Source organism: Cardiocondyla obscurior, linkage group LG08 (assembly GCF_019399895.1).
Source record: "Cardiocondyla obscurior isolate alpha-2009 linkage group LG08, Cobs3.1, whole genome shotgun sequence".
Classification (NCBI taxonomy): domain Eukaryota; kingdom Metazoa; phylum Arthropoda; class Insecta; order Hymenoptera; family Formicidae; genus Cardiocondyla; species Cardiocondyla obscurior.
This window is the reverse complement of record NC_091871.1, coordinates 4,626,884-4,640,490: the sequence shown is the minus strand read 5'-3', so window position 1 is coordinate 4,640,490 and position 13,607 is coordinate 4,626,884. Positions and strand designations below refer to the sequence as shown.

Below are 13,607 nucleotides of genomic sequence, written 5' to 3'. Positions count from 1 at the left end.
ATGGACCAGAAACGATGGACTTGGCCCCGAGGGTGATCCCCTTGATTTTTCTTGTTCCCTTTATTTCGCCCGCGTTTCGGCGGCTTCAAACGTTTAACCTGTTGGCTCGTTTGGGTTTGGGATTTCGTTACTTTCGCGCGAGGCTCTAATTGAGAACGGAGACACTTGTAAAGTGACCGATGAATAGCGGACGTTGAAAGGTATCGAGGTAATTTCCTGGCGAGAGGCACTTGTTTTGCATTTTGAAAAGAATATTCTCCGTGTCTCTTTATTCAACGACTCTGACGTAAGTCGATATTTTTTGAGGGGGAGGGAGAGTTTGACGTACGGAAGACAAGGTTTCCTTTACGCTTTTGCCAAAAGTGGCTTGCTCGTCTGGCGTTCACGCAGTTTATCTTTCGCTCCCACAAAATCTTACTATAATTAAGATTTATAAGTATATAACGTTATATAATATTGTGTGACGTTAATCTTCTATATCACCTTTGTTTACGAACATTGTATGCTCACGTTAGTTAGTCTGCTTGCCACTGCATAGTGCATAGCATGTACATTAGTTTGTCTTCACCCGCTCTGCCATCGTCGTCTCTATATACTCAGGCATAATATTGCGCGATGTATAATCCATTTCCATTTACACTGCAACCTACCGTCGAATATTGTCTCTATTGATTAATTCGCGTAATACCTTGATTAACCGGATACTGTTAATGATTTATCTGACTCTGCGTTGCGGTCTAAATTGTAAAGTACAAGGTGTTAAAATACAAAGCCTCGTTAGTGCAATAAGGACGTATCATCGCGCATTATAATGTACAGTATCATAAAGATGCAAATACGCTGCGACAACTGCTGAATAATTAAAATGAACAAGCCGATTGCATAATAACTAATTAGTTACATATTCGATTAGGAATATCTATTATCTCGAACGTCAAAACACGTGTTAAATGAGTAAAAGTCATTTCCCCTAAAATTTTTACTTTTTTTTTTATTAATTTTTTATTAACGAATATACTGATGTGTCTACATTGATTTTTTCCATTTTATGTTACAGAACTCTACAGCTCCGCTAAAGTTCATACAGATTGGTAAGTCGCATAATTTTTTATTTCGTAGTTTGTAATTAGAGTCTCAAAAAATAGCGCGCGCATGGTTTTCTCTAATAAAATTTAAATTTTATTTCTTTATAAATGTATTAACTTTACATCACTGACGTTATAACATGTCTTTAAAAAGAAACCATTATTTTCCCCGGCTTCGTTGTTTAAGAAATATAAGATCTCGTATAAATATTACTAATCGAGGTAGGCGCAAGCGGCATCGATGAAGCGATCGTCAATGGGACGCGTTCATTCAAAGAATCGACCGCCGCGAGGGGTAGATCTGCGAGGAATTTATCGTCGGATTATTTTACGGCGTGCCCCAAGGGCATGGGGGGAGGGAGGGGGAGAAACCTCTTCCGTCGATTTCGTCGGCACAGGGTCCGGGCCGTCTGCATGCGAAGCTTATAGAGCGAGTTTTCTGCTGTTTGATTGGACGGCGCCGTCGAATTGGTCGAGAAAAAAAAAAGAGGGGAAAAAAAGGCAGGCGAAGATCAGCGGGAGAGAGAACGGAGTGAATGGAGGAGAGTCTGTTGCCATCACGCGAACTCCTGTTGGACCGCAAAGTAGAAAGGTCTCGTTGGCCCCCGTCCGTCTTGACAGCTCGAAATCTGGTATCGGATACGATAAATATAGGTCCCGAGGAATTAAGTCAGAGCCGCGGATTCTTCTCTACGGCGAGCGTGAATCCGGTCGGTCTAAAGTTGTGTGGTTTTTTCTCCCCCTGTGGGCCACGTGAAGCAGCCTCCTTTTTATTAACGATGAATCTAACGCCGGTGGAGTGATAGCCATGCCTTCAGCACCTTCGTGACTTCGTTCGTATCTTTAAAAAAAAAAAAAAAAAAAAAAAAACTATTTTTGATCCAAGATTACACAGCGACGTGTTTGCCTCGGAATCGAACGCAGCCCTAATTGCCACGTGTTTCCTTACTAATTAGACCATGTTTACATAATCAATTTTACAAATAACAAATATTGCTTCGAATTTTGAGATCTAAAGCGCCGTCTGCATATACGACACGTACTCGCGCGAGATGAAAGACGCGTAAAGACGGAAAAGGGCGCCGTTTGAAGGCGCCCTGCAGTCTAACAGGATACGTTTATGCGGCGAAAGAGGCTGCTCTTCGGTGGGCAAAGTATCCAAATGCTTCGCAGCCAGAAGCATGCAGGCGCGCAAGAAACGTAATTACGGCGTTCGGACGCAGGTGGTGGTTGGAATGCTTTTCACAGGGCGCTATCTCGTTGCGTCAAAACGCACTCTTCTTCTCTCGGCGATTCTTGGCCTCTGTATTCAGCACCGAAAACCGGGATACGCGTGCAAAGGAATATATGCGCGGCTGAAATAATAACGCTTAATGACGTTCGACAAGAATATCTCGTTCGCGGTTATTTTTATTTTTTTTTAATTTTTTATTAAACCTAATCTTCAATAAAATTAATCGGATTTCGGTCAAAATGAGTCTTATAAGTGCAAAAGAGCGTTATTTGGGTTGAACCAACTACGCGTTTGACGTATATATACACGTATAAACGTTAGAAACTGGATTAAAACGAGTAACGGACATGTGGAGGTATTAACCATTTTTTAAATTGGAAACCCGGTTTCGTCTCGGCTCGCGTTTTACGATTGCTCTCGGACGTTCTTGCTGTGCCACGCCATGAAATGCGGAAGAATATCAGGAAACGCGAAAAGCGTTATTTACGCCCGTGCCTCCACGATATTTATAGTTACTACGGAAATTGTGCGGAGACGCGACGCGAAATTATCCGTGTAGATTGTAGTTTTTACAACCGATCCTCGCGTCAGTCGTTGAACAAATCGCGCGACGTAAAGCTCCATGGAATATATTTTTTCGCCCCCAACCGCCCGTATCGTTGAGCAACGTATATAAATCGCGAGCTACGTAGGTTGTCGATCCTAAAATAACGCTATTGACGCGGTGCCATGCTCCTTGTAAAAATAACGCGCACTGTTTTCGGATCGCGCGGATCTCTCGCTCAATTATTCATTTAGTCCGACTAATGGGCTAACGGATTTTTGCAAGGCCGGAAGATTACCGTCGTTATCATCGATTATTCATCACCCGCGTAAAAATGAGAGTTTCAATCCTCGAAGTGTATATTATTCTAAAGTAACTCCATATATTCGGCGCTGATTTTAATAAATTCTTTAGCGAATTTTGAAATGGTTTTTTTCTTTTTTTTTTTTTTCTTATTTCTCTGTTAAGTCAGGATATATCTTGTGATTTTGTTAAATTATTCTGACATATTAATGCCGGCAAGTACCGCAAACGAGTTTGCGTTCCTTTCGAATCTCACGATCGGCGTCTACTTTTTCGTCGCGTTCGCGATGTATCGCCTCGATCACGAATCGTGCGCCTTCCTTCGAAGCGTTGGGTCCGGGGAGAGATCCAACGAAGGCCCGGCGTGGCCGCCACCGACGATGGACGGCATCCATTAATCGAATTAATGTAATCTGGAGGAGCGGCTGGACGGGCACGAAGCGGCCGTGATGACGTCCGCGGCTGCGGGCTTTTCGGCTTAGGCCTCTCGCCCTCGCGCGGATTAAAACTTGAAAACCGTCACTGTCGCCGTCGCTGACCGCGGCCGCGACGTCCTCCTGTCTTGCCTGCGAGAGGGAGAGAAAAGGAGATCAAGATACACTTCCTCCGCGCACCTTCCGCTTCTTGGATCGGTCCTTTCAAGTTGCTTCCGTCGCGCGGAAGTCGTCTGTCGATTAACCGTGGACATTAGATCGTTCTTGTTAAAAATGTCGATAAAAATACAGGATAATTAACAATAAAAAATTAAATATACGATTATCGCGAAAACCCCCAATCTCTCGAGATTGAGAAGCGGGAACAATAAAATAAATTTGTGAATTCCTTCGGCGAGTTCCCACGGAAATTCCAGGGGGGCTAAAAGAATGCTGCAGACGGCGAACGATTCATCTTCCTCGGTTGATTAACGTACGTACATCAGGTCTTCCTCCCCCTCTTTTTTTTTATTCCAAGCGATCGGTGGCTTTCCTGAAACCGCCTGTAGTCGGGCGCGGCGGGTCTTGCGTAATCCTCGGGAACGAGCTAGGTTCGTGCCCGCATCGACGATTCTAGGATTAACCCCACGTGAAGTCAGAGAATTTATGACGCCCGAACGGCGCTACATGCAAATATTCCTCGAGCGGCGAGCTTTGTTTGACTGTCCCTCTTTTAAGTGGAACTTAATTTATGCCCGCCACGTCTCGAAACTAATAAGAAGATGACACGTTGCGGAAAAATTGAAAAGCGTTTTGTAATTTGGGTCGAGTCGCTAAACGCGGTCCGAATCAACTTGTTGAATGTCACGTTCGAAGGGAAGTACTTAATAATAATTAATAACTAAAAATTTTATTTTTAATTTAATAAATTTATTTTCTATTATATGTACATACGTCGCGTACATCTTTTTCTTTATTATATTCATCGTATTAAAATTGTAATTAAATATCAATTAAAGGGTGTAAGTAGTATATTCCGTACGTGGGAAAGGCTTCAAGAGAAACGGAAAAATAAAAAGACATCTAGCAAGTTTGATCAAATAATTTATTAAACGTTCGCCATTTTATAGTAATTTACAATGTTACAAGACAACGGCGTGCGTCTACCACGTCGTTCACGATTTCTGCGCTTGGTCGCGAGATACTTACGTCGGTTGTCTGTGAAAAACACATTGCGGTTCTAAAACGCGGATCCGCTGCGGGACGAGCGCGACGAGAACAAGCTCACCTTTTCATTCTGAAAGGGAGAAGCGGAATTTACCGCTTCTCCGTCGCGTGAAATCGCGCTCGTCCGCGCTGCGAGATTCGTTCGCATCGCTTAATTCCCTTTTTTTTTTTTTCATTCTACGAAGCTTACAAATTACGTCTAAAAGTAGTATAGTATTTGTACGAAATATACCGTTGAAAGTAACGCGTGACACCTCGAGGAAGCACTCGACTGCCGGTGAAACGTTTTTTTTTCTTTTTTCTTTTTCTTTTTTTTTTTTTTTCGTGTTGCGTTAGAGAATCGTGGTCGCGCGACGACTAAACAGCGGATATCGCTTTCAAAACTTCGAAAGTGGCACCGCTAACGTTTTCTCGTACGGGGATGGAGACGAGATACATTGTGAGTTCACTTCTCGTCGAGTCCGAGAGGGAAAACGCGCCAAGTGTCGAGCAAGCTTGAATATAGATACGAAATTCGATTTTTACTCGACATTTTGACATTAATTATTTGAGGGATAAAGCGCGTTGAAATGTATTAACACTATTTTTTTTTATTGACTGTTATATATCTGGCGTGTTAAAAAAAATTAATTGCAAACTGAAAAAGAAATATTACGTTAATTACGTGAAAATTAAGCGAGCACAAAAACTAAAAAAGATACCACGTTGCTCACTACTTTTTTATAAGAAAAATATTTTTGTAAATGCCGAGTTGGACCTTTTTTAAAGACAAAAATAATTTTCTTAGCCAGTGCGCTCGACACTATCGCGGTTCTCCACTCGAGAAACGTGCCGACTACGTCTACGCGAATCGTATATAATTCGTCGCTTCGCTTCGGTAATTTTACAATTTTACAGATGGCTTAGGAACGATTCTACGGATCGCGAAGCGATTTATTCGCTAGCAGGGATACGCATATCCGTTCGTTTTGAGGGCAAAAAGAAACAAAAGCATCGTAGACGGTAAAACAACGAGTTCCCTAGGAATGCTCCCTGGCACTTGTATTATCTTCTTGTTCCCTGTCCTCCACAGAAGTATCACGTATTGCTCTGTATCGTGTAACTTGTATGCGTGTTAAGGCTCCTCACTGTTCACCGCGGTCACATTTGATTCGTGACGTCGCACTCGGGATGTCACCTGTCGAAATTTCCTGCGTGTCGCTGTCAAATAAAAATATATATTTGCAAAAGACATATTAGATCGCTTTGAGAAACTTGCGAAATATACTGAAAGCTAATATTTTCTCTCGACATTCAATAAGCGGTCGTAAAATGAACGCGATGCGAAGCGCAATCGCGTATACGCATGCAAAGACGAGTAACACGGTTTGAGGCTACGGAAAGTGACAGAAATGAGTCTTTCACGTATATTTCTCAATAATCTTAGTTTTCAGTATATTTTACACGTGCGTTAAAGCGATCTGAAATTCGTTTTCGTTCAAATATTTTTTTATTTGATCCGGTGTGTCGCAGTGAGCATTCGGGAGCCTTAAGTGTATGCCGTGTAAGAGTTCACTGGGTGTGTGTACGCCATTTATAATTATTCATTTTCTCTCAATCATATACATATATATTTTTTATTCTAATTACCTAAATATATAATATATATATATATATTTATATATATATACTTTTTCATATGTATATATATATATATTATTTATATATACCTTTATCTCAGCTTTTGTGTAGAAATAATACCTCTCTCTTTCTCTCTTTTTTTTTTTCTTTTTATTGTATTTGTATGCTCCTGTGTTGGCGTTGCTGCTCAGTTTGCCGTTCGCATTTGTCCAAACAATCCCTAATCAAGACTAATTTTAAGCGGAAAAATATTTAATGCCGACGTCTCGGCGTCTCTTAAAGACAAGAGCCTTCCTTTTTAAATATAAAGAACAATCGTGTTCAGTTTCTTTTCGAAATATCTGAATGCAGAAACAAACCTGCAATTTGCGTTGCTTATCTAACACGTATTATACAAGATTCAAGGGTGCTTGCAAGTTATCAAAGAAAGTTAAATGCAAAAGATGATTCCAGAATGGAATCACATACAGCTGTAAAGAGACAAAAAAGAAAAAGGAGAAAACAAACGATTAATAGTTACAACGTAGCAAGCTTAAATTAAACGGTATACCGAACATTTCGTACCTCTTATCTCTTAAACGAATAAACAATATTACAGCAAATTTTTCGTAGTTCACAAAAAAAAAGAAAAAAAAAATGAAATAAATAATTAACGTACTTTGGTTTTTTTTTACGATAAGAATTGTGCATAAGAGTAAGATTAAATTTTTATCGTATAGGACATAATCTTCCCTCTTCTTACAGTAGTGGCGATACAAATAGATATAGGTTCTCGAAAATTGATATTCTCGAACGTTTCGCGACTTCCCAGAGTTCGTACGACGTCGAATCACTTGACACTCCCGCGTTCATACTGCGAACCCGTATCCATCGTTTATTGGTATAACCGGAGTAGATACTTTACAGTAAGACACTTGGTAAATTAGACTCCTTATTTATTTCTGCCAACAGTTCTCTAGACGCTCTGCGGTGATATACAATTACAAGTATGCGATTTCTAGGCGTGCCCGCTTCTTCAAAGACGTAATCCGTCTGCGAGTCTTGCACATTTATTCTCGATAGATTAAAGCGCAATTTAAACGAGCGACAAGCACTGACCTCGGAAATAAATAGAGAACGTCAACGGGAGAAAATGCATGCATACATTTTTTTTTCTTTTTTTTATCATTATGTACATAAAAGTTATTATAAAACGCTACATAACACTCTTTCTTCTTAACGTAAAAAAGCAGGATTTCAGTATCGTCCTACCGAGCCTATCTTCGAATATAAAAATTGACGAAATAAAAACCAAATCGAAATTCATCACGTGCCATTGATGCCGCGGTATTATTAGGCAGGGTTGTGTAAACGAAAGGAAGAAACCGCGCGCGGCGTGAAAGGGCATGCAAGTCTCGCAGCTGCAAGAACGAGGCATCGCCTACAAATACAATCGCGCGTCTTTTGCTCTGGCAAATGAACCAGAAGAAATCGAGCATTTGCACGGCAAACCGCGTAACGCCGCGTAATGAATGTCCGTCGGATTGATCGTGCGTAATTGGTGGTCGCGTTCTCGAGATCGGGTGACAATCGGTTTACACGCCGGAAAATTTCCATTGAAATTCTTATCTCTCTCTTTTTTTTTTTTTTATTTTGCACAACGATGTTCGATCGTGATTCTTAGAAAAGTCACAACGTATCAACTTTTTGCCGGTAGAATAATCTAAAAATTGTTAAACCTTCAGTTTCTATCGGTGGTATTCTTCGCTGCGTTTTTATACCTAGTTGAGACGGTAATAAAACGGTTGATTAAATTTACACTTTTAATATTAGCTTATATCGTTTAGGGTCTCCCAAATAATACTATCACGCACGGCAGAGCGTCGTGAGATATTTCACGATATCTGTCGGACGTCTGTATTATTCGGGTCGACCTGTTTATTCTAGTGAAATTTCTTTAATGTAATTTAACCTAAGAATTGACCGATTCATCTACTAAAAATTCTTGAGAAGTAAACCGCATCACGCGTACGATATAAAAGTAAAATAAATATCTCAATGTTTCTAGAAATTGATAAAAATTTTGTTTCCCATCTATCAGCGCGATAGAAATCACTATTTATTTCATAGTTTAGATACATGATCCCTTGGAGTTTTAGCGATGAAAGACGCTAACGCGACGAAACGCGATTGAGTGTATACTCAATATGAGTCAAGTCGTTCGCGATCGCAATTGACGTCTCGAGCGAGCGGTGTGACGGTGCGACCGACGACGTACCCGATCTCGATGGGCGCGCACGACCGACACTTGTTGCATTTTGATTAAAGCGGATGCAGGAAAGGAGCGGAGAGCGGGGGTGGCGGCGGGTAGAGGCAGCGCAAGCCTCGCGCACCACACGAGCCCTTACGAACGGCGGCTCGTTGCTCACGCTCTCGATGGAAAAATTTCGGTCGGCTACGTAAAATGAACGGAGGATATGCATTGTATATCTGTCTATGTGTGTATGCGTATGTGTGTGTGTGTATGTGTGCAATGTTCCCATGTTAACCGTTGTTAGGTAGTAAGTTCCTGAAAATTACAACCGCGTCGTGCTCGACGGAGCCGCGCTTTTCTCCTGTCTTCCTTCTTCTCTTTCTCTCATTTCCCGGCTTACTCCTCTCTCTCTCTCTCTTTTTTCCTATTTAGGTATTACACGTACGCGAATACGCAATATTTATTTACACAGACGCTTGGTCTGCTTCGTCCCGGCGACGGTGCACGGTCGCGCCCAAGTGTACAAGCCCTCTTCGTGTTCTCCCGATCGCCTTACTCGACGTCTCTTCGGCGTGTCCCGTCGTTTCCGCCCGGTTCCACCGTTCTCCCCGATTCTCGCTCTACCTGTGCCGTCTTCTTTCCCGTAGAAAGAAAGAAAAAAAAAAAAAACTTATATCCCGCACATTCGCATCATTTTTCTCACGTCTCTTCTTTGCGCGTTAAAAAGGAATATAAAACTATCTATAAAAAGATTACGCAAAAGCTCGGCGGGTTCCCGGCGAATGCCGCGGCGCATATGTCCCTCGCCGGGTTCGCCTCTTTGGAATTTTCGCGTCGGACGTCAACAAGCCATCCGTTTTCTTCTCCCGATATGTCTACAGAGGTAAGAAGAGGTGCGCTGCTCGAGGACTCGCCTCAACCTAAGCGGCGTTCGCCGGAACCCACGCCGTCTGTGTTTCCATGGTGTGTTTTACGTAAGACTAAGTTGATTCTTTACGAAACACTTCGGGCGCATCTCACTGGGGGGATCATCCGGATACGTTATGAGATGCAGATCGAATCTCAAGGAAAAGATTTTGCACGTGAAAGAATGTTTTGGTATCGTAAAAATTCTCCCGCAAACAATAATTCGCCATCGTCGTTTTACATTTTTCTTTCACTCTTCTCTCTTTCTCTCTCTCTCTCTCCTTTTTACTTTTTTTCTTTTTTTTCGATTTACTCGCTCATTTGTAATAGCGCTTCGCTCATCCTGTTTTTTTTTCCTGTTCTCGCATGCACACACATACATACAGTCGTAAACACGTGCGCGTTTCTCTCTTATTCGTTCTTCTATCCGTTACTATTCTCTCGCAAAATAACTTAATACCTACGTCCAATATATTAGATATTAAATAATAACCATATCAATATATTAATTTTAAATAATATGATTTCCAACAAAGCATCCTCCGCTACACTCAACAAATGTAAATAAAATTAACACGATTCGAGAAATTTCCACGGTAATTATCTGTCGATGGTCTCGTGATAAATTTTGACACGTCGCAATAATGCGAATAATTTACGTTTAAAAAAAAAAAAAAAAAAAGAAGAAAACTTCCGCAGCTCATGAATATGTTTTGGTTGTTTTTGGCATTCTACCGCGAGTATTGACTAATCGCTAATATGTGGATTCTTTATGAATCAAAATTTTATGTATATATAATTATATATATTCATATATATACATATATAATTATGTATACATATATACCTAAGTTATAGGCGATAATATGTAACTACAATTCTCTCTCATTATAGATCTTAGAGATCGTTACGAATAAAAATAAAAAGAATAATATATATGCGTATATATATTAATATGCATACGTAGAAATCAAAACACTGCGTGTAAAAGCGCGACTCGCGGTGCGTGACAGACCAAAACACAAACGTGTCCAACAGTTGACCCTCAATCGGCACATTTATTCCGGCCACCTGATTTTTTTTTGCTTTATATCTCAGGATCTAATGCATCAATTTTTAAAGCTTTCTTTTTATCGATATACCGGACATTGAAGGAAAAGAACATGTTGGAAATATTATTTAAAAGCAGTTAAAAAAAATTCTAACGTTTGAAAAGCGTTCCGGATTGCTCAGTGTTTCATTTGAGGGTTAACTGTCTATGCCTCCTGCATTCTTGGAAGGAGTCATTATCGTATTAAAAAAATGAACAAACGAGGACCACCTTACTAAATGTAAACGCGGTCTGCTAAATAGGGAAATGGCTCGATCCACGAAGCTTCCCATCGAAATAATCGCCGACACATCAGAGATTCAAGCTGATGTAGAAGAATATAATGTGACGTCAGTACTTCATTTATTTCAAATCGGAATGCAAGATGTTCTAGAATATCGTGACACCTAACGAGTTCCTGAAGGTTGATACTTGTTAAAAATCTCACGATTCTAAAATATTCTATAAAAGTATTTAAAAACGATAAATCAAACTCGTCGACACGAATCAAGCCACCTCCGAGTCCTGAAACACTTTTGTCTTCGGCACTGATCGTAAAAATGCATTTTACTTTACAATGATTACACTGTCGAGGATGACGTGTGTGCACGGGTCGAATTACGGGAAGAAGTCGCGTTCCCGAGACAGAATTAAGCACACCACGGGACAATGGAAGTGTAATGTCGCACGCGTTTGATGGTCGCCCATTCGCATCACATGCTCGGGCCTGATCGGAGAGCACTTATACATATAACGCCGTTTTTGCTAAATAGTCGCAATTTCGTCCCTGTTTTTGATTCCTTATCGTTGAAACTGCTCGTAGGTTCCCTTCAAGTTAAGGCGCCACGACGCACGACATTACGGCGCCGTGCATTTGTTATTCCCTATGTGAAAAATATCCATTTAGGTGTTGTGTAAAATGCTATCTCACAAAAAATATGATTCTCTCTATAAAATTGTCAAATTCCACTAACTCGCCTAGAAATGTCTTATACACCATTATCGAGATCACGCATTGGGGCTTTTGTTCGTGTCGGCGGAGATTGGAGAGCACGGCGGAAGCGAAAGTTTGCGATCGCCCGTGAGAGGAACATGCGGATAATGCCACGCTTGGAAAAAAGAAAAAAAAAAAGAGAGAGAGAGAAGGAAAATATTCGTCCGGAGCTCGTAACTGATTTGTATGTCGCGACTCGAACGCATTGAGTGCGTGCTTTCTGCGCCTGATTCCGCCGACACGGACTTTACCCAATACCTATCACCAGAATTAATGAACGATTCATCGTGATTTCTGTAATATCGCAGATAAGCAGAATAGAAAGACCGATTAATGTAAGCGGCGCAATAAACGTAGTCTTACAATATGTACGAAGATACACGTGGCGTATTATTCTTTTTCTCTGCGAATTGTTTTCGATGCGATGTTTCAAGTATCTTCTTACGTTTAAGAGCGAAAGAAAATTCGATTGTTTTTGTAAAAAAAACAGTCGCCTGCGTCCACTTTTTTCACCTACGCTTCGTTCAACAGACTCGAGCAGAACGAGACGTTTTTCCACGCGAGTGCTGTTCTTCCGGCAAATAGGTGAAATATGCCACAGCAGAAAGCGGAAAAGGTGGAAGCGGCGTGTGCTCGTAAAAATCGGTAAATCGCTGCAAAAACAATCGAATTTCTTCGCTTTTCGAAATCAAGACAAATCGATCAACAGCGACGCTGTTACGCTTGAAAGGAGACCTGCGGCCAGTTTCAATGTGTGTGACCTAAGCTTGCTTCCTCGGTTTGCATCTTATAAGAATTCGAGTCATCCGGGGTTCTTCACAAGTTTCTTCCCGCGATAGTCGTAAACACGTCGGCAAAAGAGCACCATGTCTGATGGCACTGGTATAGGGGGCTGCCGATTCTCCCTCGGATACACTTGGTCCCCTGGCGGAACTATCAAGCCAGGATTTTCTAAGCCCTCCTCGATCCTCCGTAAGTTTTTACGATACCTGTCACATAAAAACGACATGTGGGTAATCCGATCTCGCTCGGTTAAGGGAGAAGAGTTACTTCGGAAAAGTTCTTCGATATCAACTTCGTGAATAATAAAAGCAGAAAATATTTTTTTTATTAAACCATTATTATCAGAGACTGCAAAATATATATACATATAATAAAAAGCTCTACGACCTACGCCTTAAATGAAGTTAAAAGATTTAAGTAAGAAAAATATATGTATAATCGCTCTAGGACCGATTTTTCGCGAACTATGAATAATACATACGTTTGAACGAAACTTCATTATGTAGGCAACGGAAAAAATTACTCACCGACAGTACTCGTTAAACGTCAGGATGTAACACTTGTCTTCTATGCAAGCGACGCTGTTTGCATCCCGATGACGTGAGGCAAATACCTCATCCTCGCTGTCGTGCAGCGTTCGACCCTGTTCTGTATGCTCGGGTCTGTAGTACCACAGCAACGAAAACATCATTTCTCCTAAAAGTACAGAATAGCGCGATATTAATTTAATAAAATTCGAAAGAGCGTTTTATTTTTTTTTTTCTGAGTTTTTTTTTTTTTTTTTTCGCGCAATCAGAAATATCTACCGTCGTCCGGATTCTCCCACAGCGCCGCTATCTTCGCTACGTACGGCAAATCACCCTTTCGCGTACCGCTCTTCAGCAATACACAGTCCCGAGGTCGCAACACGTCGCCGCTCTCGTGACTCATACTCGCGTAACATCGCCGTATCGCCGTTTCTTCATTCTAAGATAGATAGATTGCAAAATTCCATCAGATTTTATCAGCGGATTGTTGTCGGACGATATCTAAACTCGAGCTAGCAAATAGTGATCAGCATTACATGGCAATTAATCAGTACGCAAAGTTCCGCGCAAAAAAAATGCAGATTCGTTTAGACGTGAGTTGAAATTGTTTTAAATCAATCTTGAAGCAAGCGGCGCACACTTTTTAAA

At 41.1% G+C, this 13,607-nt stretch overlaps 1 protein-coding gene and 1 long non-coding RNA gene across 6 annotated transcripts in view; one reads left to right on the top strand and one right to left on the bottom strand.

Annotated features, from left to right (window-relative positions):
* The window catches only part of LOC139105078 (uncharacterized), a 46,803-nt gene extending 45,641 nt beyond the window's left edge, over positions 1-1,162 (top strand). Inside the window, exon 3 of the long non-coding RNA XR_011546131.1 lies at positions 1,058-1,162. This is a non-coding gene — a long non-coding RNA (uncharacterized lncRNA). The remainder of the gene's footprint in view (positions 1-1,057) is intronic.
* Positions 1,163-4,670: 3,508 nt separating this feature from the next.
* The window catches only part of LOC139104680 (uncharacterized), a 90,942-nt gene continuing 82,005 nt past the window's right edge, over positions 4,671-13,607 (bottom strand). For all 5 annotated transcript variants that reach the window (XM_070660305.1, XM_070660310.1, XM_070660306.1 and 2 more), the window contains exons 10-12: positions 13,239-13,398; positions 12,960-13,128; positions 4,671-12,638 (exon numbers count right to left, since the gene is read on the bottom strand). In XM_070660305.1, the coding sequence (XP_070516406.1) occupies positions 12,452-12,638; positions 12,960-13,128; positions 13,239-13,398 (516 nt within the window). In that variant the 3' untranslated portion in view covers positions 4,671-12,451. The remainder of the gene's footprint in view (positions 12,639-12,959; positions 13,129-13,238; positions 13,399-13,607) is intronic.